We start from the raw sequence: 27946 nt of genomic DNA, 5'->3' as shown, positions 1-27946 counted from the left end.
AACACTCACTTTGAGACAACTGACTTGATCTGCTCTCGAGCAATCCCAACATAATGATCAATCTGAGTCTGAGAACAAAAAAGAGAGGGTTAGAGGGAGCAAACCACAACACATACAGAGGTCATGTCATTTCATCAAGGGGTGCCCCACACAGGCAGACTCTTGCATGGCCCCAGCTATGCTCCTGCCTCCCACCCATCAATCAGAGCTCAGTCTGGGGGAGAGCCACAACTCAGAGGCCGTGACCATTTTGGTCTGCAGATGGTATGTCCTGGGTACCAAGTCCAGTAGCATCTCCAGGTAGTGCTGGGGAAAGCCTGTTTGAAACCTTGCCAGCTCCATCCATGCAACCAAGGCCTGCTGCCTGGACAAGGAAGCACTTCTTAAAATTGTGGTTTCCCCGACACTAAGCAGAGGATGAGATATTGCCCCTGTTCATCCCAGAGGAGTACCTTTGCAGGGGCTATTTGCTGGCCTCTCCCTTGCCTTTCCTTTTAGGCTGTGAGCCCATTTGGGGAAAAAGGAGCAAACCTCTCAGCCCCTTTGTGAGGTCAGCCACTCTACAGGTGAAAAAGGGCACAAGATATTCTGAACCCCTGCTGAGGCAAATTCTGGGGATGTCCCAGGCACATCAGCTCCCTGCCCCCCGCCCCCCACAGGTGGCAATCCCAGTGGGTGGAAGAGGCTGATCAGGAAACATGCCATGCAACCTGCATGATCTTGTGCAATTCCGTAACTCCAGGGTTGCCGCAGCAAGACCAGTTATTTTCTATTTCTCTTCTCACATCGCACTGACCTCAATGGTCTTTGCCTCTTGTGATGTCGCTTCCAGGAGACTATTCTGGGTTCTGCAGCTCTGTTCCTAGGGCAACTGTCTGCTAACAAACTGCCTGTCTGGCAGAGGAAGAGGGACAATTTCTTACTACAGAAAGTTGCCCTAGGAACAGAGCCACAGAACCGGAAAATTTTTCAGCCATTTTCAATTGCAGTGCTCCTGCGGACCTTTCATGGCACACTGATTGAAAAAACTGCTGAGCTAGATGGAACCCAGCCACAGGGGGGCAGCAGCAATGTTGCTCCCAGATAAGCCAGCCCCTTGTCAAACTATGGGTTTTACTTCATGCCTCTGAGGAAGGGGACTGTGGTCCACGGAAGTCTGCTACAAAACTGGTTCCTCTTACAGAGCTACAACACCCCTCACTGTCTGATGCACTACAAAAGCCGGACACAGCAGCTGTTCCGGGAAGCTGCTGCAAGCTCCTGGCTCAGATAACACAGTATTAGTACCCACACTTTGATCTATAGCGCCCCGCCCCACTCCAGGCTAGCTGCATGGAGCCTGAAACCCCAGCAGACTGCTCAGGATCGCACTCACCTTGTACTTCTCATAAACGACTGGGGCGCTGAACACCAGCAACTCCGCTGGAAAAAAAAAAGACAAGTCTCAAATCTGGGTGGAGTTGATGAGAAAGACTACAACACAAAGGAGAATCTGCACCAAGATTTCAAAACCAGGTGGCAACTAGTCAGCAACACTATCTGGGGTGGGTTGTACCTCAGCGGTAGAGGACCTGCTCTGCATGTAGAAGGATGCAGGTTGGAAGCACCCTCAGGCAGGGTTGGGAAAGACCTCCTACCCTGAAATCCTCAAGAGCCACTGCCAGTCTGTGCGGGCAACACTGAGCTAGCTGGACTAAAAGTCTGACTCTGTATGGGAGCCTCACGGGTTCCTTAAGAGCATCTGCAGGTCACCAGTTGAACCCAGCTTGCCCAGGATCAGCTCTAGTTTATGTCTTCAGGCAGACCTAAGAAACGCCCACTTGAAACCCTGGGGGATGCTGCCAGCCAGTGTTGACAAGACTCAACAGGCCAAGACAAGAACACAACAAAGGCCCTGCTGGGTCAGACAAGGGACTCCTCTAGTTTAGAATCCTGTTTCCTCACAGCTGCCCCGGGACGCCCCCCCCCAAGCAGATGAGGGCATACCCTTCCTCCCTCAGGGAAAACCAGTTACATGGAAGGGCCCCTTGAGTGACCCCTCCCCCCAGACCTGCTGCAGTGGGCCTAACAGCAGCCAAACTGCTGAGCTTCATCAAGAGCCTGGCAACTTCCAGGGCCTTGACCAATGACATGGAGCTGGTTGCCACAACATGTGCTCACAATCACTGGCTTAAAACGGGAGACCAGATGAATTTGGAAGCCATGGTCACTCAGTGCCTGCCTGTAGCAGAAGGAGAGGTTGGACAGCAAAGTCCCTTGCACTGGCCTGGCTGGGGCAACTGCCACCTCACCCCTACTCTCCACAAAGGCCACCTGATCCACCTGCCTGGAGCAGAGGGAGAGGTCTGACAGGCAAGGCTCTGTCAGAGGTGCAGGAGAGCCAAAGAAAGAAGCAGAGATCAAAACTTGAGATAACTGTACTTTACAAGCCACGTGGAGGACTTTTAAAGTCCAGTGGTTGGGGGGGGGGGGTTGAGAATCCCTAATAAATGGACACTCCATGTTCAGCAGCAGTGTACCACTGGATATCTGTGGGATATCCACAGGGGATAGGTCCCTCCTATCCCACACAGGATAACAGGGAAGGTCCTTCCTTCATGTTCTGCTTACAAGCTTCAAAAAAACCACCTGCACAGGTCACTGAAGAACAGAATGCTGTGGGAAAACGGCATCCCCTGGGTCAAAAGGTAAGGCAAGCTGGCATGGAGTCATGGCTGCCAGTGCTGCTGCCTGCACAGACCCTGTTCTCTTACCAAGGATGAGGAGGGTGATCCCGTTGAAGATGGCTCCAACATAGGTCATCAGCCACATGACGACCGCCAGCTGCAGGAAATGGGATGGCACAGCATTAGCACAAGAGAGAGAGTGCCCAGAGAAGTCCCTCTGGCATTTGGGGCAGTCATGCTGGGGGCTTGCCAGGACAGATCAACCCAGGCCAATCTCAACAGCAAGAGGCCTTGGGTCTTTTGGGCCTCAAGAAAGGTCACACTTTGGTTCAACAGAGCAATCGCTCCCTCACTCCTGCCTTAAGGTGCCTGGCCTGAGAGCAACAGAAAAAAAGCAAGGCTGCTTGGAAAATTCCACCAGCAGCCACTCCTCACTTGCACTGCACACTTGACCCCATGACAAAAAGCCGCATCCTGGGAACTTCCCAACTCTGAGCAAACAGAGTCCTCTGAGCAAACACAGGAGAAGGATCCAACCCATGGCTGCATTTACTGACCCCCTGGCCCAATCCAAACAAAGTGTGGGCATGAACTGAGCATGCCAGGGCACAAAGCAAGAGAAAGGCAGGCTACACACCCCAAGAGCCTATACCAAGTGGACACCCATGTCTCATTCTGGGCAGCCAGCCAGCTACATCCCTCAAGTGCCTGGCCGAAACACCCCACCACATGCTCAGAGGACAGCTGCGGTGCTCTGCCAAGGCCCCACTCAGTGCAGAAATGCTCCTGGGCACATTGTGGCTGGGGCCCAACTCTGGTGCTCCCGCTCTGGAGCACACTTGGTGTGATGTACTCTGGCCCCAGTACTAACCTTCAGGGAATCCACCAAGTCCTCCACCAGGAAAAGGCGCATGATGAGCTTCAAGGCATGGTTGATGTGGACCATGGTGGCACTCACATAGTTGTGGAAAGTATCGGAGGACACGGCGACATCCAGGTCCAGGTAAGCCCTGGGAAGGAGAAGCAGCATGGTGAGGAAAACCATGATGCATGCCCAAAACAGAAGGTGCCAAACTGCCAAGAATCAAAGCTTTGTAACTGTCTTGACAATTGCACCAGATGAAATGCTCCACTTCTGTGGGGCAGGTCAATATTTTTCAGTCCTGGACAAACCCTTGCCCGGCAGGAAAGAGGGCAGGTGGACCTGTCAGGGGTAGGTCCCAGGTTCAAATTCAGACCAGGTTGGGAAAAGACTCTTGCTGAAACTCCGGAGAGCTGCTAACAGCAAGGTCTCAGCTGAGCCATGTGAACCAGGGGTCTTAAAGTAGTTTCACAGGCGTGGCAGAGTCCCTCTTTTCCAGCATCTCCAGGCTGGGAAACATCTGTGATCACAAGGAGAGCCACTGACAGTCACTGCAGACAGCAGTGAGCTGGATGTGCCAGGAGCTGGACTTAGCAAGAAGACACTGTATACATAACCTATGCTTAGGGCAGGACGCTGGGCTCTCTCCTTCCTCCAGCAGCCCTCCCCTCCCACAGCATGAAGTTCTGCCTGCCCTTCTCACAACTGAATGAGAACACCCTCTAGCTCAGTCATTTTCAACCCTTTTCAGCTCACAGCACACTGACAAGGCACTAAAGCTGTCAAGGCACTCTACTAGTTTTTAATTACATTATTATGTTACAATTAATTTAATTAATATAACTAAGGGCACAATCCTATCCAGGTCTACTCAGAAGTAAGTCCTATTTTGTTCAATGGTGCTTACTCTCAGGAAAGTGTAGTTAGGATTGCAGCACTGAGGGCACAATCCTAACCAGGTCTACTCAGAAGTTCTATTTTGTTCAGCAGCCTTAGATCATTACATGACAATGAAAGAAATTCACAAGAAGCTTGGAGAGGGAAGTATACAGTATGTGGTTTCTGGAAAGGAGGAACAATGTCTTGAAGTAGGTGATCACATTGTTATCAATTGATATGCCAGGAAGTGTTGGCAAAGAGGGGTGAGACTGAGCACACGCTGGAGAAATGTGGGGTGAGGGGCAGTGAGGAGATGTGGCTGAAACAAGTGCAGGATTCACTGGGGTGCGGGAAAGAGAATGTCCCACAGACTCTTGGAAGGTGGGGAAGAGGGAGGGAGGGGCAGTAAGAGAGGGGTTAATTGCAATTATGATGGGGGAATGTGTGTGCAGGAGGGGAGGAGGTGGGGGGAAGAAGAGCATCAATTGCCTGCTCATGTATTCAAGAAAGAGTGCAACCAAGAGCACAAGCCCAAGCCTCTGTACGTCTACTCAGAAGTAAGCCCCATTATAGTCAATGGGGCTTACACCTAGGTAAGTGTGGATAGGATTGTGGCCCAGCGCCCTTACTGTCAAAGCCTTGCCAGTGGAGGCAACGCAGGGAGGGTCACTTTGGGGCACTGCAGGTAAGGAAAAAGGTCTCTCAAGGATCCTTTCCCAGCCAACTGCTTCTGGCTCTGTACCTGCTTCCACCTTCTGGCTCGCTCTCGCTCCCGCTGCCACTGCCAGCAGCTCTTCCAGGTTTTTCTGGCTGGCTGCCCAATCAGTGCGTGGGGCAGGCAACAGCAACAGCAGGTGTTCAGAAGCCCCTTGGTGGGCTGCTCCTTTTTCTCCTGCTGCCACACGAAGCTGCAAGCGGCCGCTTCTCCCGCATGCGCAGCTGCTGCCCGACTCCTTGGCCCCGTGGCACACCAGTGTTGAAAACCACTGCTCTAGCTCTTCCAAAACCAGAACTGCAATGGCCACTCACATTTACACCATGCCTGAAGTCTGAAGCACAACGCCAGCTCTTTAAAGCTGCTTCAGACCAAGGGACTACTGAGTTCAGCGTCCTCTTCCCAGATGCTCACTCTGTCTCTTGGACGCTCACAAGCAGGGCACGTAAGCAACAGCCAGCTCCCTGCTGTGGTTTCCCAGCAACTGGTACTCAGGGAAAGACCATCTCTATGCATAGAGGCTCCATTCCTCAGGGCGCAATCCTAACCCCTTATGTCAGTGCTTTCCAGCACTGGCATAGCGGTGCCAATGGGACATGTGCTACCTCTTGCAGTTGGAGCTGCAGTTGCATCATGGAGGCCTCCTCAAAGTAAGGGAATGTTTGTTCCCTGACCTCATTGCCCTTATGTCAGTGCTGGAAAGCACTGACATAAGGGGTTAGGATTGCGCCCCAAATATCACAACTAGCAGCCCTGCTGGATCAGAGGTACTGGGAGAATTTGTCAGGGCTTTCAAGGAGAACACCTATCCCCCTTTAAGGCAGGAGGAAGATGAAAGACCACCAGGCATTTCAAGGCAAGACTCTGTTCTAAAGCCCACTCCCACCCCAGTCAAGCCAAGTCCACTCACTTGAATGGATGTCCCTCTTCAGATTTTTGTACGGCCTGGATGACCGACTTGTACACCCGGAAGCTGATGGTCACAGAGAGGAGTGCTAGGATGAGGTACGAGACGACACTGATGACACTGAAGGCAGCCAGGGAGAGCAGCAAGATCAGTGTGGTGCTGAAGACAAGGCCAGTTTTCTTCACATCCCGCCAGAAGATCAGATCGTGCACTGCCAGAGAGAGGGACAAAGACACTGAGCAGCACAATAACCATCCAGAATACATAGTAAGGCCAAGTAAAAGATCCACACAGCCAGGAGTGACCAGCAGAGACACGAGGCCTTCTCTGCCAGTAATGGCTGGCCTGGGCAAGGGGACCTGCTCGTCTGTGGCTCTGTAAGTGCCCTGGGCTAAGCCTCTCCCGCTCTGTTGCCGAACACCCGTCTTCATCAGAAAGGACGAAAGCAGAGGAAGAGGCCTTGGCCCAGGATGGATGTGGAAAAGGTCTCTCTGCATGCAGTTTAAGCCCCCTTCACTTTTTCCTTAGGCTTTTCCTGACTTGAATGCACGTTGGTTAACCCCCCTTCCACCAGTCCATTTAATTATTTCAATATTTCCATGCTGCTCTTCCCACTTAAACTCTCGATGTGGCTTGTGATTAATCAGCACAATAATACAGGTTAAACCCTTATTTTAGGATTTTATACCTGGCCCAATAGGGGTCCCCTGGACCTGAACTGAGTCAGATTTGGCCCAACATGAAGTCTCCAAAGCTGTGCCTTCAGAAACTATGCCACCTCTGGAGGCACTTCTGAGACCCATGGAGGCCATGCACAGCCTCTATGGGCCTCAGAATGGCCCCAGTCACGTTTGGAGCCCCAGTGTCCCAGAAAAATGCAGTTTTCATTATCTACAGTTTTTGGTAACTGCAGGGAGTCCAGGAACAGATCCCCCCCAGGTGGATAGAGAGGCACCACCTGTAAGGGGAAAATTGCAGCGTTTATAGGATTCACTCGTTTCCTTCCCCACAGCACACACACTCCCCTGCAGCAAGACTAGAGTCAGGCTGCATCTGGGCAGAACTGACAGCTGGCATAAAGGAACCCCGTTGATGGGATTATGACCAATCAGGAAGGACTGTAGCCCAGAGGCAGAGTCCCTGCTTTGCATGCAGAAGGCCCCTGGTAACATGTCCAGGTTGGTGCTGGCAAAGACCCCTTGTCTGAAACCCTGGAAAGCTGCTGCCAGCCAGTGCTCAATGATGCTGAGCCAGATGGAACAAGAGCCCAACTCAACGGAAGACAGCAACTTCTGTTCAGATAGTGGGGAACAAATAGGATCCCACCCCTGCTCCAGTAGGCAGCTGCATTTTAGGGGGGAGGTAGAACTGTTCTGGTCTCCTTCTCTCTTGCCAGGCAGTTTTAGTCTGCAGTATCCGTCTCTAGGGAGAGGGCACTGTTGCCTCAAGCCAAAAAGGACAAACCTGGTCTCTGAAGCTGTGGCTGCCGGAAGGTCAGCTGCTGCCTGCCCCCAATGTTTATTCCTCAGGCACCCAAAGGAAGGGGAAAGCTGGGGAAGAGGAGCTGGGCTGCTAGCCAGTGTCCTTCCAGCTAGGCTGGCCTGAGGCCAGGCTGACAAGCTTGAGCATTTCAGGCCCCTGCTGGAGAGGACAATAGGCTGTGGAACCTCCAGGACTTGCCCAGCAAGCTGCCTCACTTGGCTGCTCCTCGGCACAATTTGGGGCATATCAGAGGACCACCAATCACACTGGGGGTGGATCAGTGTGATTCAGCAGGGGGGTGGATGCAATATTACTACTGCTAGAAACCAGGGGTTCCCCCCTCTGGTTCTTAAACGGGTGTCCCTGCACTGCTGTCACATGCAGCTGGAATTGGAAAGTAAGGCAGGTGACCAGTCCGGAACAAGAGCCTGTGTTTCTGGACCAGGAGAGAGAATGTGGCTGAGGCTATGTGCCTCCTCCCTAAATGCTCTTTCTGCAGCAGGCAAAGGGGCCTCCAGCCTGCCAATAAGCTGTCAGAGCTGTCAGGAGTCTGTGGGACACAGCGAGGACAAGAAGGCACAAGAACCTGCCCACTGCAGCCTTTTAAAGAATCTGGACAAGCCCCTCGCACCAGCAAACACATCAGAGGGAGAGATGATTGATGAAATGCATAGGGGCAGAAGGAAGAGGAACACAGTCCTCCGCAGACAGGCTTTGACCCCTTTCCATTTCGTTGCTCAGTATCTTGCTAGTGTTGACTGGTCTACTGAAAAGACTTCAGCAGGCTTCCCACCCTCTGGTGCATTCACAGTGCATTTTGCACAAGCTCCTTGAGAACGTGGGCTGGGGTTCAAACATGCAGGACCGACTCAGAACCTTCTCTTTCAGTTTTAAGGAAAGGAACAAGCATGCTGTTCGCCCCAACAGCCTTGAGAAGACGCAAGCCAAAGCCATGCACACACCCCCAGAATGCTCCATCAGGGTCACAAGTGGGGCTGCAGCTCTCCCCATAGCACCTTATGAACCCCTTCCCCATGACTAGCAGAAACAGGAATATAGCCAACAGGGCCCTGTATGTGCAATTACATGGGTTAGGAGACCCCACCTGCTGCCATGGGACAAAGAAGCCCTGGATTCAAATCCTTGCTCAGTTGCAAAGTTTCCTGGATAACTGGGGGCTGGTCGTAATCATTGAGCCTATCGTACAATGTTGAGAGCATGAGAGGAGAGGAAGGAGCCATCAACACTGTGCTGAGCTCCTGGAAGGTGAGAAGTAAGCAAATCTCTTGGCATCATAGCTAATGGACAATCACTCCCTTTGTTAGGCAGACTGCTTTATATATTATAGGAGAAATTCATATCTCCTATAATATCTCACCTTTCAGCTTTTACAAGGGCCCTTAAGGCAGATTACCATCACAGGCACACACTACCCAAAATTTGACAAGTACTGCTTGTAAGCCGGCAACAAGGAGAGAACAATGCGGATATCAAACTCAACCAGGAAGGGGAAAAATAAATCACCAATAGCTGTGGGCAGCCTCCACAATCCTGGGAGCCAGTGACAGTCTCCTGGCAGCTAGGACCTTGTGTTTTTGAAGGCGATAACCATCAGGGCTGGGGGAGGGCAACACCCCTGCACCTGATTGGGAGGGACATGGCAGGAGTGGGTGTTTTGGAAGGCAAAGAAAGAAGAAATCACCTTCAGCTGACTGCAGGCACCCTGGCAACTGGCAGGGCCTCTTTCTGGGGATTTGTGCAAGATCCCTCCAGCCCTTGAGCTTGGGCTTCATTTATGCTCTGGAAACTCCCAAGATTTGCTCTGTGCATGCAAAGAACCCCAAGACATGTGACTGCACAGAAACCATGAAGAATGTGGGAGCACAGCCACTAGGATTCATGGCAAACAGGGTGCAAGACCCTGAATGCGAGGTGCTGCCCATCTAAACCCAGCACTGCCTAGTCTGACAGCAGCAGCTCCTTGAGGTCCTAGGGAGAGCTCCAGCCTGGTGCTGTTCCTCCTGCAGCTATTAATTGGGAAGGAGGGAGCGAAGATGCTTGACCACATGCGCGCCTAAGCATTGGCTCCCCTTCATGCGCGCTGTTATGGAGTGATAGCCCCACCCTGTCACTCGAGCAGTGGCCTGAAAAAGCCAGCACAAGGCTTTCCCTGTTTGGAGATGGAAGAGGCACGCCTCTCTGCAGGAGATGGGTGATGGGCAGCTGGCCAACAATAACTTTATGAAATCCTCTGTTCAGACTCCTTGCTCCCTGACCCACTGGATGGGCGAGTGGGGGGAGAATTACAGGCTCTCATTACTGAAGAGTAATACTCTCATACTCAGTTTCAACACACATCCCACAATGCAAGTCATTTCTCCTGGTCGTAGAACAGAAAGGAAACGAAGAATCCCTCTGTTGTGTTTGTCCAGCATCATTCGCTCATGACATGCCAGTGAACAAAGGAAAGTAGCGCAGCCTCCCAGGGTGCCAGTGTCAGCACAACAAAATACCCTCCCCTGGGACTGCCAAGGGCCCAGGTTATGAACGCATTTGTTGAGCTCCCTGGTTCTCCTTGGAGGGATGCTGCCAAAGAGCCACTTGAATCCTCCAGGAGAGGAAGGAAGGAACCCACGGGGCTGCTCACCAACCCACTGGAGGAGGAACAGCCCTATGCCATTCCCTGGCAGAGTCTCTACCTGCACAGCTCAACAAAGCATGTATCTGTTCCCTCCTCACCCTCCCACCATCTCCTGTTCACTGTGCCCAAGGTTCGCAAGAACAAGCACTGCAAAGTAACCTCATATAAGAATGACATCAACATCCCTGTAAGGCTAGGGTGGCTATCCCCACATTGCAAAGGGGAAGACTGAGGCAGAGACACACACACATTCATGGCAAAGGCACACTGCTAAAGTCCCAGCTCAGGACGCAGATGGAGAAGAGGCCAAGAGGAAGAACCCTGTCAAAAGGTCCCCAACCCAGAATGCAGGGCAGAGGCAAGACTAAAAACAAGGAAAGTCCCAATTCCAGCTCAGTCTTATTAGCTACTATGCTTCACACAACACCAGAGGACTGCTGATGACACAGCCAACCAAACACACATAGTACAGACACCGCCAAGCTCACAGCAGACTTCCTTCCAACCCAAGTTCTGAAGACTTGTCCATTCAAGGCTTAAGCTCTCCTCGAGATGCTAAAACCCAGTTCTGGATTTGCATCAGCCCCTGTAGAGGCCCGTGCAGCTGACTGCTCCCCCGATATAAAATATTTTATATAACTAGAATGCCAGGGGAAAAGCCAGGGTAGTCCCCTTTCCCCCTTCCTGTGTGCAGGAGAAAAGGGGCCATTCAACATGGTAAGCCTCTATTTGAGGTCCAAAATGGTCCAGTCCCAGATACCAGTTGACTCCTTCAGGAAGGGCTTTCAAGAACATTATTTCTGCAGCACAAACACCACCCTCAAGGAGGACCTAAACTGCACAAACTAGGGCCAAGCATGGTCTCATTATCGACAGTGAGGACTGAGAAAGGGAGGTAGCCTGCCAAGAGTCACCTAGTCAGTTCAGGGCAGAGGTGAAATTTCACCCAGGGATTCTTGCTCTGCCTTCTCCTCTGTTACATCAGCCCTCATCAATTATCTCTGCGCAGGAACAAAGTATTTGCCTTCGTTGCCTTGACATTTTCCCTGGAGCTCAACAACGCCACAGTCCTTTGTAGTAGTGCCTTGCAAAGACACTAGCTGCTCAACCACACCAGAACATCTTGCGAGACTTCAGTCTCATGTTTTACAAGTAAGTTCTGCAAGTAAGACTGCAAAAGAAATTGCTCATTACTGTTGCATTTTAAGATGTTAACTGGTTGGCAGAGACCTCTACATTAACTCAAGCCCTGGAGAACTACTGAAGAGGAAGTTGAAAGGTACCTGCGTTTGAGACACATGACAAGAGCCAATAAAGCTCAAAGCCAAGAATCCCAAGGAGGGTGGTGGAATTTCTTTAATCTTTTAATCCCAAATTCCAGAGCCTAAACACACCCCATGCATTGCTGGGGTCAGCTCCTTCCTAAATCTAATTGCGATCTTCATCCATAACCACATCTTCCAACACCCTCTTACAGAACCCAAGGTAGCCCTTGGTCAACTCATTTGGAGAGAGACACATATCATAGCCAACCATATGACTCAAGCCATCAGGCTACCCAAATCAACCTGGTTATCAGAGATTGCATTCCTCATTGAAATGACATAGTGGAAACGACTTATATGAGGAAGAAAACCAGCATGAGGTTAGACTAGGAAGCACTGGCCCTTTCAGACATGCAAGCTGGGTTTTTGGCTTTCTCTCCTGAGATACCAAGATGAATGAGGTTGCCTTATTCTGAGCTAGACCTCTTATGTTCTGATGGGCGTTGGCTCTCCAAGGAGCCAGGGAGGGTACTTTCCAAAGCTCCCTCTAGTGGAAATGCCAGAGATGGGCCACAATCTCCCTACTGCTTGCCCCTGTGGTGCCTGACCAGTGGCTAAGCACTGCTGCAGTTCACTGACGTGCAAACCCCTCAAGAGGCCTAGAAAAAACACTTTCTCAGGGTAGAAATCAGGTGACAATGAGCCTGCCTGTCTATACCCCAAGGGAGCCCTTGGGCCAAGTTTTTCCCTCACTCTGGCTCTAACTAAAGAAGTATGCGCTCTATTACAAAATCTTCCCTCTCACAGGCAAATTTATGCAGATCTGGTCCATTCTACCACCAGGATTGAATGATGGCTCCCTGGCAGAGTGCTGTGGCCAGAGGAGACATCCCTTTGGAAACAGCAAGAGCACAGGGCTCATGCTTTGTTGTGATGCGGTCAAAAGCACAAGGGAACGGGGTGCTGTCAAGCATACACAACCTTCCCAGTCTCCCTGCAACTCAGTGCTTGATGAACATTGTGTGGGCGGATAGGGCCAACTACAGAGATGCCACTAGGATGGCAGCTACTGTGGAGAGGACCACAGGCAAGGTACAAGCCATAACATAAAAGGTGTTTACCTGAGAATTCGGCAAATAATTTCCTTATGGCATGTGGTAGGGGAAGTGCAGGAGTCTGACCAGGTGCACCAAGGAACTCATGTGCACCGAGGCCAGGGGACGTGGAAGCCAGCTTCACATCTATAGCCTGCTCCAGGCAAAGGGGCCTCTTCTCCAAGGCAGACTTTGGAGCAGGCACAGGGTGGTCTGGCGGCGTCTCGCAGTACTGCCCTGGTCGCCTCCCTCCAGCTGAGGGAACCTTGCCTGGGGCAGGCGACTGCCTCTCCATCTCAGACTTCTGGCCAACCTCCATGAGGGCCTTGATGGTGAGGTGCTCCTGTTCAAAATCTTGGGTGGCCGCAGGTGGCTGCTGAAAGTGTGGAGCCCACACTTCAGATCTGGCTGCTCTGAGCTCAGCTTCTGAGAACGTCTCAACTGGATCCTCGGGAGACTCCCTCCCCTTGGCCTTCAAGCACTCCTTCATGAAGTCCATGAAACTCTCGCCGTTCAGGGAGTCTGGACACACACTTTCTTTCAAGCTGTTCACGGGGAGGGCTCCACTTGGAGAACTGCCGAGGCCCTCTGTCTCTGGGCCTCTGCCAAACAAGTCCTGCTCATGAGGGCCCAATTCCTCACTCGCTGCAGCAGGTAAACCTGTGGCAGACTGCTTGGGGAGCAGAGACACAGCAACTGGGCTTTCTCCGAGAACATCCACTTTGTCCGGGATATCCTCGAAGTCGTCAATGAAGCCCCAACCACCCTCTGGGGTCTTGGAAGGCATGAAGCCTTCATCTTCTTGGGCACATTTGATGGTCTTATCTGATGGGCCTTCATTGGCTCTTGGTTCCACCAAGACTGAGGCTGCTGGCTTTGGCTGAGTCTTGCTACTCTCTGCCACCTTCTCATTTTGGAAGGCTGGGTCCACCGTGGCATCCTCTATGATGGTGTCGTCAGACTCACCGGAGCTGTCGGCATCTGCTGCTTCAGGCAGGCTAGGGTTGGGCCAACAGACATCTGCCTTCAGCTCAGCGGACACAGCTAGGGTTGGTTTCACAGCAGCCACCTCTTTGTGGGTCTGGTTCTCTTCTGTCCCCAGAGGTGGCCTGACTTTCTGGTGGGCGCTGATAGTGAGTGGCCGAGGAGGGCTGGAAGCTTTGCCCACGTCTGCCTTACTGCCAGCATCTTTGGCTGATGACACAGGTAGGACTGAGCTTGCCGAGTTGTCAGGCTTGTCATCGAGGTCCTTGGGAATCAGGTCCCAGTTCAGTATCTCGTTCGTGAAGCTATGCAAGTCACGGACGCACTTGGACACTTCTTCCAGGGCAGCAGTGGTGCCCGAAGACTGGCGTGAGAGTCCAGGCCCGGATGGGAGTCTGCCCCCAACACGAGGCTTCACTTGGAACTCGCACACACTGTCTTCCGGAATGTCATGAAGCAGCTCCCTCTCGCCGTGCATCACCCAATTGCTGCCAATGTCGCCGGAGTTGCTCACAAGGACATCCTTGAACTCCTTATCGAATTCCACTTTGTCAGCAATGACCTCGAACGGCGATTCAGGGGAATCCTTCTCCACAGCTGCCTCGCCAACTACAGGTGCAGAATGTGAAAACATGACTCTGGCCTGCAGCACCTCGGATTCTTTTTTGGAATTGGCCGGTAGAGCGGACTCTTCACCAGAGGCTGTCTTGGGGGCTTGGTCCAGGAAATGTTGGTCATGACTACTCAGATCGGCCTTATTACCTACAAGGACCTCTGCCTGAAAGTTGTTGTGCTCCAGGGAACTGGCTTGAACCACCGAGTTGGAATCATGAACTTTGAATTCAACGGAGAATGAGGGCTCTTTCAAGCCAGGAGACCACTGCAACATTGGTTCTGTTCCCAAACCATCACTGACCCCACAGACACGGTCCCATTTTTGGCCATTCACCAACTCTCTTCCTCCACTGGAGAGTGTTGATTTCCCATCTGTTTGACTCTGGTTTTTGGAATGCGCTAAAGAAAGGGCTGGAGCTTCCACCAATGAAGACCCAACAGGGGAAGAGGGAAGTGCAATCGTGGAAGCCGACTTGTTGGCTGGAGGAGGTGGAGGAGAAGTGGTCCCTCCTTGGGGTCCAGTTGAAGAAGGGGAGAGATGCAGACACAGTAACAGTTACAGGTTTCACAGTCAAGCAGGCAACATGCTTTGAGTGCAAGAGAGACGACAGACTCCAGAACACACCAGCCTTGGCAGACATGCAAGAGACCATCACCCAAAGGAAGGGGAAGCCACGTCACAAGGGAGCCGCGATCTACACCAACACCAAAGGTCAGCTTCGTTGCAGCACTTGGTGGTAGCAAAAGAAAATCTGAAGAGCAAAACAGTGTGGCATGCTGGGTGGGTGAACAGAAAATTCAGACTTGTATGTTAAAACTCCTCTGTGTGTCACAAAGTGCTCCTCCCTACGGGGTGGTAGGGCTGTCAGAAAGACACAGCCGGGCTCAAGTGAAACATCAGACGTTACAAACCTAAACCGAAGCCTGGACGCCTAAGCACCGGATCGCACTGTCTGTTCTAATCTCTACCCTGAAAGCTACGACTCCAAGGGAAAGTGGGTTAGGCAATGGAACAGCTTTCCCAAGCATGTGGCAAGGTGGGTGCTACAAGAGAGATTGCGCCACCAAAATAAGCTCCTAAATTAGGAGTTACTGGGACTGCGCACACACAGTGATTCCAGGAGCCACTCCTTATGCACAAGGCAGCAGTTGAGAAAGGTACGGGGGGGTGTGCCAATGCAAGGTGGTGGGGTGGGGAGGAGATTGGCCCACAAACGAACACAGGGTTTCAGTTACGCTGCTATTCTGCTTTCAAGTGACTGGCAGCCAGAACGCCATGGGGGAAAAACAGGAATTGGGAAAGGGCAACAGCAGGGCCAGAACAGCAGCTACTTTCCTTTTGTGTGCCAGATATACTCTGGTGGCTGGATTTAACCTGCTCATTACAACTTCTTGTTGCATTACTTTATTCATTCTGTGAAAGACAGGGGAGGCAGAGAGAGAACGGCTGAACAATGAAATGCACAACTCTGGGTTCACCAAAAAGTGGCTTTTAAAGTCCTAAACTGGTTGAAGCCAAGTCAAGATCATGTGAACAGCAAGAAAAACTGGAACACACTGGATGGGTACCAGAGAGAACACTCTGGTAGTGGCACCAAACTTGGGACATTTCTCTCCCCCCCCCCTGCCAGAAGATACACTGGGCTCTCTCTGAACTGCAGGGAAGGCCTTTGTTTTTCCACCTGGCTCCTGGATCATCATCACCTAATCAGATCAGCGTCATGTGCCCGCTTTGGGGCTGCTGCTTTTACAGGTGTTCATACTGTGCATTTAAATTATACTTTGTACTGAGCAGCCTGTTTTTTAAAATGAAAAATGGCACCGTAGTCACGGAAATAAAAATAAGACAGGGCTCTAAGATGCCTATAGAGCTTTAGAGTGCAAACGTACACTCTTGCATAGAGTTGCATAGAGTGCAAACACACTCTTCAATCACACCGGTGCAACACCACTGAACTGCTCACTTCTGTTTACATGGGCAGCAGATTCCAGAGCCTTACAGTCACCTGCAAGTCACCCTTTTGACTTACTATGAGTCTTGCAGTCACCCTTTTGCTTACTATGTGCTTCCTGGCAACTGCCGGAGTGCCTACCCGACACCTGCTTGCATGCTGAGACCAGCTGAAGATGACACTTCAGGAAAGAATTCCTGATGAGAGAGGTTCAACTGCCTGAATCAGACATGCTTCAGAACAGAACTCAACTGACACATGTTAGCAATAGACCTGGTTATTTCAACATAAAGATGGCCATTCTCACCCTCTTGCCTGGGGATAGATCTCAGAGTTCAAAGCTACGTAGGCCTCTGCATAACCACAACTAAGGCAATGGGAATGCTGAAGAGCCCCTGAACCCTTCTGTCCTGCAAAGGATTCTAGGCCCATGCTCAGAGGGTCTCAGAAAAGTCTCTCAGGCTTTGCCCTCATCTTATGGGAAAGGTCTTACCGCAGTGGTTTCCAAACTTTTTAGCATCCAAACCCAACGAGAAAAAGCCACTCAAACCTCTGTGGCTACTGGCCCCCAAGTAGCAGGTTGTTTAACCCTTGATGCATGTAGCCTAATATACCTTGTCAGTTTCGCAAACCATCAAGAACTGGTTGGTGACCCACTGGTGGGCCACATACTCACTGTTTGGGAACCCCTGGTCTACAGCCCCGGTCTTCATGAGGCCAGCCTGCCTGTGTGAAAGACTAAGGTTGCCTCAGAAGCAGGGGGATGGAGGGGAGGTCATCCAGCTCTATCCTTCTCCAGTGCTTTCCCACACTGAAGCCCACCACCCTTCCCCAACAGGGAGTGGTAGGAGGAGCAATGGCCATGCTGCCAGGTGGAGAGTAGGTGGCAATTGGCTGGCCCTGGGTGTTCAACTTGTGGACTGGCCTAGTCAAAAGACCTGACTAGATGATTATATTTATTTTTAAAAGAGTAAAAAGGTGGGGAGAAAGAGCCAAGCTATGCCCACCCAATATCTCTATACTGTTTCTATACAGAAGTTACTCTGTCATGCCTCTCCAACTGCAAACTCCTGGAATTACAGTTGGTGTGGGTGCCGAAAGTTATCTGAAAACCCCCTTGCAAACTACAGTTTGCACAATTTTCCATGGAGTAGAACAACTGGGAAACTTATCATGTAGATATTCCCCAATAATGTCAAAACAGAGAGTGATAAGGGGAGAGGAACGTCACATTAAAAAGTACTGGGATCCCATGTTCCACAATAAGTTTAAAAGGTGAGTCTCAAAAGAGCTGAAGACTTGTGGTACAGGGCAAATAATGGATAATCCCCTGAATCTATCTGAAGGGGCAAGCTCTCCTTCAGAGAAGCTTGTTGGCCACTCCTGATCTCACAGCCCTGGATTCCCTGGTGCACAAACAGAAACTGACTGCTACAGGGCAGAACATCTTTCTGACACAGCCACAAGTGAAGTGAAAATGCACCCCAATCACAGATTCAGAGGACGCCTTTTCTGCAATCCAGCAGCGGAAAACTGGCTCTCAGTGTGTTGCTATTTACTAGAAGAGCAAACATTTTCAGGCCATCCTGTCTTATCGCAGAGCATCTGCAACACACCCTGTACCTCCAGGATATCCCTGCCAAGTCTAACAACAGACCTGTGAAATGGGCACAGAGCAAGCACAGACAGTAACTGAAGTGAAGCAACATCAGTGATTTAGTGTTGCGTGCCAAGGTTGCTCAGCTCAAAACGAAACTCATGTTCACGGTGGCTCCTCAACTCCTAGCCCCACACACCAGTGCAATGTCCCCACCCTTTTCTAAATTCCAAAAGAACACACAGATTTATTGGGCAAAATGACAGCTACAAAGGCACTCTTTAGTCTTTTAAAGAGTCTCATCATGACATCTTTCATCTACTGTTCATGGAGGCAGGACAAATCAGGGGGTTCCTTTGAAACTAGAGGGAAGTTTACAGACTCTGGTGGGCTCAGAATGGTACTCTATGGTATTGAGAGGCCAATATTGGGTGAGGCTGCAGCTGTGTGATAAAGTGTATTTGTATGCTTTAACCAACTCAGATGTCTCCAACTACAAAAAGAGGTCAGGCAGTAAACATTACCAGCAGTGCTCTCTAGGCTCTTTCACCCACTCACACACACGCCATTGTCTAAGAGCATGACTGTCTAATGCACCTTTTATCTCTCCACTTACAAGAGCCTTTTTATGAGTCTACTGAAAAACTAAACGCAACGATAGAGAAAGGGGACCTTGGCAACCCACAGCAGAAGGCAGGGAACCCCACTTGCCTGGCCAGCAGGCTAGCCGTCTCCCGCTGGACCAAGCCGGCAACAAAATGAGAAGGAAGCAATCAACAAAACCTGGGGGCTCAACCCATTTGCAGCTGGCATTTCAAAATCTGCCTGGCAGCTCATGGGATTGCAGCCTGCCTAGTCCAGCCATTGCCACCCCAAGCCTCCAGTTGGGAAATATTTGTGCTCAGCTACCTCTAGAAGTATGTGTTAAAGACACAAAAGGTGAAGCTTAAAGGAGGGGGGGAGGAGGAACACATCGTGCAAAGCAGCCACAGCAGCGTGTGATAGTCACAGCACCAAGATCGGAAGTTAGCCAGCAATTGGCAGCCAAGCTGGGTCTCAAGAAGGACTAAGTAGTGGAGAAGAGTAAGAAAAATGTTTCTATTCCCCAAAAAAGGCTGTAACTGGTTTCCTACTGGTCCATCCCAAATGTCTTTCAGGGTTCCTATTGCGAGACACCCAGAGCTCTTGAAACAGCCAGAACAATGACTTACTGGCCAAACAAAGTTAAATGACACTTCCCATTTTCAGAGGCATTTCTGTCCTGATACGAGTTGCTGGGAAGCAGGTGGCGAGGGAGGGCTGTCGCCTTTGCACCCTGTGTACAAGCCTCCAGAGGACTCTGGCAGGCTGCTGGGTCAGACACAACTCCTGCATTTTTATAGCCTTAGTCAATGGTGGTGGGTCAATGGAAGGTGCAGCAAGGCACTAGACAAATCCACTCCTTTGGGCGAGGGCCACCAGCCCTCCGCTAAGTGGGATGTGGACAACAGCACAGACCCACTGCCATTTTTGAGAAGGTAAGAAACAAGGTGAGAAGTCCCTTCTCAGTGGCAGATCCTCCCATAGTGTCCTACCATTTCAGCTTCCCGGTGCAAGTCAGAGAAGACCTTGCCTCTTCCTCTCAAGTCCACAACTACAAACCATAGCAACCAGTAAGCCAAGCCTACATCTCTGGACCCCTAAGGCAACCAACACATCCCTGCAGCATGGGAAGATTTGAGTGGCAGGCCAGACATCTGTCATGACAGTTCCTTGCCCTCTTCACTGCAGGACATCCTGCATTCCCTGCACACATTCCTGCCCTAAACCAACAACAGCACAAATTATTTCATTCTGCATTATGGTTCTGGGGCAAGAGGAGACAAGCGGCCAACCGACAATGGCAGGAATTGTTTGAACTTCAGTGTTTCATCTTCAGGCCTGAAGTCTTGGGAGGCTGCATTGGTAAGCTGCTCTGCGCAAAGAACAATTGCAAGAACAGCCAACACCAGTCCAGAGCACCCTTTGGGCTGCCACCTCCAGAAGCAAGCAGCTTATTTTTAAGGAACACTCTTCGCTGCTAGTTGCTCAACCAATCCATGTCAATAGGGGGAGCAATCTTGAGTCGCAGAGAACTTTCCATTTACTTATCCAAATTAGCACTGAGGTTCTGTGTCTGCCCTCGCCTGTGTTTAGCCTTACTGCTTTATCTGCTATCAACAGCTTTTTCAAACCATGTTTCAGAAACCTGGGAGTCCTTCAGAAGCTTACCAGCCATTCCTCAAGGAGCATATCAGCCATGGTAGACAAGCCTCCCCAAAATGAGATCGTTTGCTCCATCACTGCTGATCTGCCCCCATGCAATGCTCAGCCGGAGGAGTTTACATGGGCCAAGAACAGGAGGCCTGGCTAGGATCCCAACACTCCTTAACAGAACTGCAGAATCCTCTGCAGTGCTCAAGGGTTCCTTGAGAAAAAAAAGTAGACACAAGATGGGTCCCACTGAAGCAGGAAGGTTGAAACCCACTCTAGTTCATCTAGTGGCAAGCAGCCCATGGGAGCTTGAATCTTGCATAAGACAAGCCACCATCACACTTGCAACTCTTAAGAGAAGCAGCAAAGCACAGATTAACACTCACTTCACCTGTCGCTGAACCAAGTTTTCATTCATTCGATGCTGTTCTCATCTTGTCTTATACTACCCTGATGATACAGCCTTGCACCAAATCAGTCCATGGAGGCCAGAACGATTGACTGATCACGAGCAATCCCTGATACGCCCAAGCGGAGATGCCAGAAGGGACTTAGGACATCCCCTATGCCAAAGGGTATGTGCTATCACATTATTCACCCCATAACTATGTTCTAGAACCAGGAGTTCCAGGTTCCACCATGCCTTCTCTCATTAGACAGCTCAAGCTGCTTAGTTTACCCAGTCCAAGCTGGCACATGACTACTCTGCAACACTGAGTGCAGCAGGGCTAGGGAAAAAATCTACAAGCTACCACACTAATGGCCGAGCAGGGCACTGTGTGATGAGCAAGCGTCCTCTCAATCATTACAGCAAACAGCATCCAAGATGGGGGTTTGCAAGCCTTCCTACCCCCGCCAATCATCTTCACCTGTCAAGGAATCCTGGAGCACTGGATAGGAAACGCAGCAGTGTCGATTCTGGGGCATGAGCCATCCAAGGTCCAAGCTTGATCCACACCAAGCAACAGCTGTGCAAACTGGGCATTAGTCCTGCCCCACCATGAGCCCTCAACGCACCTGACACTCCCTTGCAGTTCCACATGAAAGACTGATAAAGGCAGCCAAGGAAAGTTGTTTATCTGCCATAGATCTCCTCCCTGGGCTCCCCAGAATACAGCTGCAGGGGCCAAGATGCTATATCCAAAGATGTACAGCCACCAGTTTCACCAGTTGCCACCAGTTCCAGCAAAGGCTATTTGCTTCGGCAAACAGTCTGCCCCCAATTTTTGGTAAGCCGTGGGGAACACAAGGCACCGATTCAATGCAGCGAATCCTTTCCTCACCTGGAAATGCTCAGGCTATGCAATTTGGAGAGGTGTTTGGCCTCACTTTTTATTCTTCTTCTACAGATGTACAAGCAGGCTCCCTATATAGCCAGGGAAATAATCCCTCCCACTCTGATGGGAATTAATCCATCTTTGAAAGTGTGGCTCTGAAAAGCCTTGTGGGACTTGAGCACAGGTCACGGCCAGTTTAAAAGTATTTGTTCTTGAGTTTTAGCAAACAGGGTGTTCTCTTGGCAAACACTGAAGATGGAAACAAGTCACACCAGGATCATGCCCTAGTAGCTGCTGAATGCAACCCAACAAGCTGCTCTGAAAGTAATTAGAGGTTTGTTCGAATGCCTGAGAAGATGAACCTGACCCCAGTTACAGCCTCTTTCTCAACATTTTTCTTTCGTGGAGGGAAAAATGACAAGAAAAATGACAAAACTTGCCTTGTGAGGTCGAAAAGAGAGAGACAGGCTGAGAGGAAGAAACAAAGGAATCTGAAAGGAAAATACAAAGGATGAGACTCCACAACCTGGGAAAGAAACAAGCAGTTTGTTAGATATGGCTTTCCTGCAAAGTCGCAGTTCTCTCAGCTGGGCACAGGCTGCAGGAAAGGGGTGGAGGGAAGATCAGCAGTGGCTGGTTACTCACCTTGCTGCCAAGTTTTAGGAAGTGCCTACGAGAGTGGAAGAATTTTACCCATCGGCTTGAAAGGAAAATGGACCCCCTTCACATGGTAATGATCCACAATACAGTTTTGCTCAGGACTCTGCTACAAATGCCAGGAGGACTATCATTAATTGCAGTTCAATAACCAGAAGACTTCAGGAGATGGGCAGAGCTTCAGCAAGGCACAGAGCTTCAGCAAGGCCACTGGTCAAAACGTTCTGGGTGGAAGCCATGCCTTGGAAAGGTCCGGCAACCCTAGATGAGCTACATTACTGGAACACTTCCTGCCCCACTGCATGCTGGGTACTGGGGTGTAGGTGCGGACCACAAACCTAGCCCCTAGATATGAAATTCCTTGCACTGTTTCCTGCGGCAGGTTTCAAAGCAGTTCAAGAAACAAACTAATTCAGATTGAGATTTAAAAATGCTGCAAGAACTCTGAACCCTCAAACTCATGACACCCCCAAACACCAAGGCCACTGACATTCCCACAATCTGCATACCAGATTTGGACAGCAAATCCCTCAAACTATCATCCTTGCCAGTTGCTGCTGCTCCTCCCTCTCCCAAGAGCCAGGTCACAAACAGTCACAGCAGTGGTACTTAGAAGGATGGCAAGTGGTAGTTGGCCTCACTGCCACCAGGACCACATGGCACCATCATGCCTAGCCTGATGCCTCTGAAGGGGGCCATAGTAGCAGTGATTGTGTGCCACTGGGCCTTCAGAAGAGGAGTAGGTTAGGTAAGTATGAGCAGAGGAGTGCGCAGGAAGTATCTTCCTTGCTGCAGGGACAACTGCAAGTGGTACGTGGAAATTTTTAAAAGGCTGAAAAAACTATTCTTGATAAACCTTCTTTTTCCCCTCTCATTTCCCATCTACATCTACATTCCCATCTCCAGGGACAGTGGCCTGCAGAGACAAAGGATAGCTGTTAACTACGGTTAATGCCATATTGAAGGTTAACTACATGCAAATGCCATATTGGACTTGCAAATCCAGTCCAAATGGCGGCCTCCACTCCTAGTTTGATGGCCGACTGTGGCACAAACAGTCAATTCAGCCATCACATAGAACCACAGTTAGGCTTCCTTCACTCATGGTCAGGAAAATTCTGGGCTGAGCTGCTGACTGTGGCAGGAAGGCCATTTTCAGGGTTGTTTGCATGCAGTGATTTTCAACACCCTGTCACAAGCTTGTTGCGTTTTCCTATGACCTGATTCAAATGTGGAGCTAAAATCAGAACTTAGAGGAAGACCAGCCTGAGAGACTGTGCATGTATCTCCTTCAACAAGAAGGAGGGGGCCGTAGGTCCTGTTTTGCATGCAGGCCGTCCCAGGTAGCAGCACCAGGAAGGGCTGGGAAAGACCCCTAAGAGCCACTGCCAGTTGGTGTGGGACAACATTAGGCTAGGCAGGCCAAAGATCTGACTCAGCAGAAGCCATGCACTCTCATACCCGTATGTTAGGAATGCATCCAGTTTCATTTTAACGCATTCTGGCAACAGGCACTAGCAGCTCTGCAGCTGAATAGAGTTGGCCTTGGGAACTGGCAAGAGATGGGAGGAAGCATGTTCGCATGCTTCCCAGTATTTCATTCTAGGGTTATGTACACCTATCACTGGTTTTAGTAGCCAGTCTGAAACAAGACCCAAAGAGGGCAAGTCTTGTTTCTAGAACGTTTGATCCATGTTTGTGTGGTCAGAAAGGATCAGAAACCATGCTTTTGCTATCCCACTGAGCCTTTGGCTATGTGCTGAAACTATCACCTTGGACACCTATCTGACAGAACCAGTTTCCCCAGCCCTTCACAGACCTTGGCAGGTGAGTCACTTTTTCCGCTGGAACAACTGCTCAGGGGAAAAGAGAGAGAGAGAGCAGGCTCTATGATCCAACCTACCAGGTTAGGAATGACTATTGGCAGTAGTCCCACTGAGACGGCACCAAGGGAGGAGTCCTGCTTTCCCCTTCTCAAGCCTTTCCCTGCCCAAACCACCCCCTTGTTAGTGGAAAGAGTTCAATACTGGAGCAGTGCAGCAACTGCAAGCAGAAACTCTGGTCTGCCCAAAGTGGGGAGAGAACTACAACTTACACAGGAGGTCCCCCAGAAGGGGTGGTGTCTTATTACAAGAAGAGCATTGTAAGCCTTTTGCAAGGCATTCTCTAGCTCTGGAGCAGCACTGGGCAGGAAGGGATGGGGGTTAGTTTAAGAGATCTATTGGTGGGATAAAAATAATGAAAAGGGCTTTTCAGCCCCAGCCCCTGGACCCCCTTATCAACCAACCCCCCCAGCCAGCTGTTCTGCCAATGGGCCTATTGAACACTGCCAGCTCATTAGATTAACTTTCAACCAAGCCTCCATTTTGATTTATTAGACCTTGTAAGAAGCTTCTGTGCAGCTTGTGTGCACGGTGCATGCTAAGCACAGGAAGGGTCTTGGTGGAGCAACCCAAGTGCATCCCAAGCTGGGTTTTGGCACTTGGACAAAAGCTTCTGCTGCAGCTTTAAAAACAAAGGAACAATATATTTTTTTTTAAAAAAAACACACTTCTCTGCCACCCCCAACCTGCAGCAGCTCTTGCCAAACACAGCACAAGGCAAGACTGCTCTAGCATGGCAGTAATTTCCATGTGATTATCATGCTTTCAGCCCAAAGACAGAGAAAGACCAACATCTAGAACAGCGATTTTCAATCTTTCATCTCACAGAAATTGCCAAGGCACCCCCATCAGTCTTTTATATAAGAACATAAGAACAGCCCCACTGGATCAGGCCATAGGCCCATCTAGTCCAGCTTCCTGTATCTCACAGTGGCCCACCAAATGCCCCAGGGAGCACACCAGATAACAAGAGACCTGCATCCTGGTGCCCTCCCTTGCATCTGACATAGCCCATTTCTAAAATGCACACTTAGGTTGCACATACACATCATGGTTTGTAACCCATAATGGATTTTTCCTCCAGAAACTTGTCCAAACCCCTTTTAAAGGCATCCAGGTCAGATACCATCACCACATCCTGTGGCAAGGAGTTCCACAGACCAACCACACGCCGAGTAAATAAATATTTTCTTTTGTCTATCCTAACTCTCCCAACACTCAATTTGAGTGGATGTCCCCTGCTTCTGGTGTTATGTGAGAGTGTAAAGAGCATCTCTCTATCCTTCCCATGCATAATTTTGTATGCCTCAATCATGTTCCCCCTCAGGCTTCTCTTTTCTAGGTTGAAGAGGTTCAAACGCCGTAGCCTTTCCTCATAAGGAAGGTGCCCCAGCCCAGCAATCATCTTAGTCGCTCTCTTTTGCACCTTTTCCATTTCCACTATGTCCTTTTAGAGATGTGGCGACCAGAACCGGACACAATATTCCAGGTGTGGCCTTACCATCGATTTGTACAACGGCATTATAATATTAGCTGTTTTGTTCTCAATACCTTTTCTAATGATCCCAAGCATAGAATTGGCCTCCTTTACTGCCGCCGCACATTGGGTCGACACTTTCATCGACTTGTCCACCATTCACAAGGCACACCGCACTGACTGCCATGGGCTCACAACCCCAGTGGCCTTACTAACAAATGATTCTCCCCCAAACTCCCGCAGCAAACCTTGTGCCCATCCACAGAACACCAGTGTGCCACAGCACCATGGCTGATCTAGAAGATTCACAGGCACACCAACAGAAGTTACAGATCGAAACAACCAGCTTAAAAAGCTACGCTACTAAAATGTTTACTGGCATCAAAAGCTTGTATCAGCACTTCTGAATATCTTGGTTGGCTTTTAAGAGCTTAAAATGCTGTTTGGGCACCACGCCAAGCTGCTAGTTACAAAAAGATGCACCTGGAATAAACATTACAATTAGCAGAAAAAAGGACTTCGCTTTTACATTGCTCACTTCAAATGGCCCTGCAAGGCAGGTCAGCAGCACAGCCATATTGCAGGCAGGGCACATAAATAAGCTTGTGGCTGCTCAGTTAAGAACTGAATCAAGGACTCCCGGCTCATGCTTTCAGATGGCACAAAAGCCCCCTGCATTCAAGGTAGCTTCCACTTGGCTTTCCACTGATTTTTATTCCTTGGGAACCCTCAAATTGCAGCACTGCACACTGACACAAGGCACAAACCGTTTTCAAGTCTGCTTCAACCACCCCCCCGCTGCAAACACAGTTTATGAACTGAATACAGCCACCAACACTGTTTATAAAATAAAACTAACTTCAGTCCTAACCCCACACAAGGACAGGTTGGGACCAGTTCAGATACAACACTGCACAATGACTGAGCACTACTAGAACAAATGTAGTGGCCAACCTGCACTATTTGCGCTCTGGTGAATGAAAAGTTGTGCATTTGCTCCAAGACAAACCATGGTTGTTTTCTCTATAGCGTTGGGAAACTGTGGCTTGTTAACTCTAGTTGGAGCAAGCAGAATGCCAAAGAGCACGAGACTGGCTTGACATTCCAGCTGCCATTTTATTTATTTTTAAAGCCACTTGCCTGCTCTTTATTCTGGAGACACAAGGAAGACTATACAGACAGGATCCCAGCCAATCTGGTCAGCTCCTGCCTTCCAGTGCGGTAGCAATGAGTGCAAAGACCCTGGGATAACTGTCAAGGGCCAGGCATGAAAGTCACTGAGCTATGAACTTTTCCCTAAAAAGGTGCCTTATAACACGTCTCGGCCTTTCCAAGCAAGCAAAGAGCTTCACATGAATTACCTTGAAGGAAACTTTACAAACAGCTTTGTGAAGTCAGTAACTGTCACTATTCCTATACTGCAGATGGGGAAGACTGAGGCTGAGAGGGAAGGGCTTGCTAAGGCCACTTAAGCCAGTTCATGGCAGAGGCAGGATGCAAAGCCTTGATTCCCAGCTCAGTCTGAGCAAAACCACATCCCTGGTTCATCTGGTCCCATACTGGCTACGGGTCTCTGGGACTTCAGACAGTGCTCTTGCCTGGCTCTATGAAGGATTTAACTGGGAGATCTCCTGTATGAAACAAGGCATTCCACTTCTAAGATAAGGCCTCTAACCTATTGTTCAGTGAGTTAAGTCATGTATAAGTCCCTCTTACACAAATACCATCACCAACTGCTCTACTGATGGCCACGACTGGACATCCAATGGTGCTGAAAGTTATCTTTTTTTAGGTGGAGGGCTCAGATTTTCACTGGACCAGGGTGGTGAGAGGAAAAAGAATGCTTAACGCTTCCTCAGCCTCATTTCCAAAACAGATTCTATTAATCCTCCTGGAAAGGGAGAGTAGACCCTTTCATTATTGTACCCTTAGGATCTCTAAGGGTCATTGTCACCAACAGCAGGTTCCAGGGTGGTGTTGAGGGGACAGGATACCCCCTTCCCCCCCCAGTACTCTCCTTACAGCAACACTTGGCTTCTGCCTCCCTTGCTTTTGAAGATAGACCTTGAGACCCAGGTGTGGATCTCATGCGTCAAGGCCATTTTAGCTCCCAAGATTCCCAGGGGGGTAAAGAGAAAACCATCTTTGCAAAGTAAGTGTTAAGGCCAACCTGGCCAAGGCAGCTGTGGCCAGCCCATTAGTTGCAGATCACATAAGAGAGCTGCAACGTTATGATGGCAATGCTCACCCGCAACCAGCCGAGACAAAGCTGGAACAGGGCCTAGAGTTGCTTTTGTGCAAGAGGACAGCGTATTCCCAACACGGAGGGGAGAGATGGGGGAGGGAGATGGGAAAGGCGGATTGTCAACTGCCTCTGCTTCTCAGCTCAATTAGATCACCTTGCATAAGAGGAAAAACATCCAGACGACATTTCCTAATGGTCTGAGGCAGTCTTGCCCGTTGTTCACAGAACTATTCAAGGGGCCCATAATTCTAATGGGTCTTGAGGTGGTTACAAAAGTATCATGCATCTCACTGAGCATAAGACTGAGGAAATTGCAGGGGGCCCAACATAGGCAGCCTACTGCATTCCATCTCTGGGGAGCAGCACCCTCAAGGAAAGCTGGCCCAAGGATTTCCAAGTGACTAGATACTTCCAAGATACTGGTTTGCTGTGTTAAGGGGCAAAATCAGCAGGCAGGCAAGTCCAGGCCATTGTGTCACCAGTCTTAAGAACTTCCAATTATATTTAGGGCATCTT

The 27946-nt window shown here is 50.1% G+C and overlaps 1 protein-coding gene across 3 annotated transcripts in view; it reads right to left on the bottom strand.

Moving 5' to 3' along the window:
- The window catches only part of RTN3 (reticulon 3), a 38027-nt gene that overhangs the window by 2420 nt on the left and 7661 nt on the right, over nucleotides 1–27946 (bottom strand). The window contains exons 2-8 of one of the 3 annotated variants that reach the window (XM_066610129.1): nucleotides 21609–21659; nucleotides 12539–14620; nucleotides 6033–6240; nucleotides 3538–3676; nucleotides 2754–2823; nucleotides 1376–1422; nucleotides 10–68 (exon numbers count right to left, since the gene is read on the bottom strand). In XM_066610129.1, coding sequence (XP_066466226.1) covers nucleotides 10–68; nucleotides 1376–1422; nucleotides 2754–2823; nucleotides 3538–3676; nucleotides 6033–6240; nucleotides 12539–14620; nucleotides 21609–21659 — 2656 coding nt within the window. The remainder of the gene's footprint in view (nucleotides 1–9; nucleotides 69–1375; nucleotides 1423–2753; nucleotides 2824–3537; nucleotides 3677–6032; nucleotides 6241–12538; nucleotides 14621–21608; nucleotides 21660–27946) is intronic. The other 2 variants (XM_066610130.1, XM_066610131.1) reach the window with 2 other exon arrangements.

This window comes from Tiliqua scincoides, chromosome 15, assembly GCF_035046505.1.
Source record: "Tiliqua scincoides isolate rTilSci1 chromosome 15, rTilSci1.hap2, whole genome shotgun sequence".
Classification (NCBI taxonomy): domain Eukaryota; kingdom Metazoa; phylum Chordata; class Lepidosauria; order Squamata; family Scincidae; genus Tiliqua; species Tiliqua scincoides.
The sequence above is the reverse complement of the archived record's forward strand: the minus strand, read 5'-3'. Positions and strand labels throughout refer to the sequence as shown.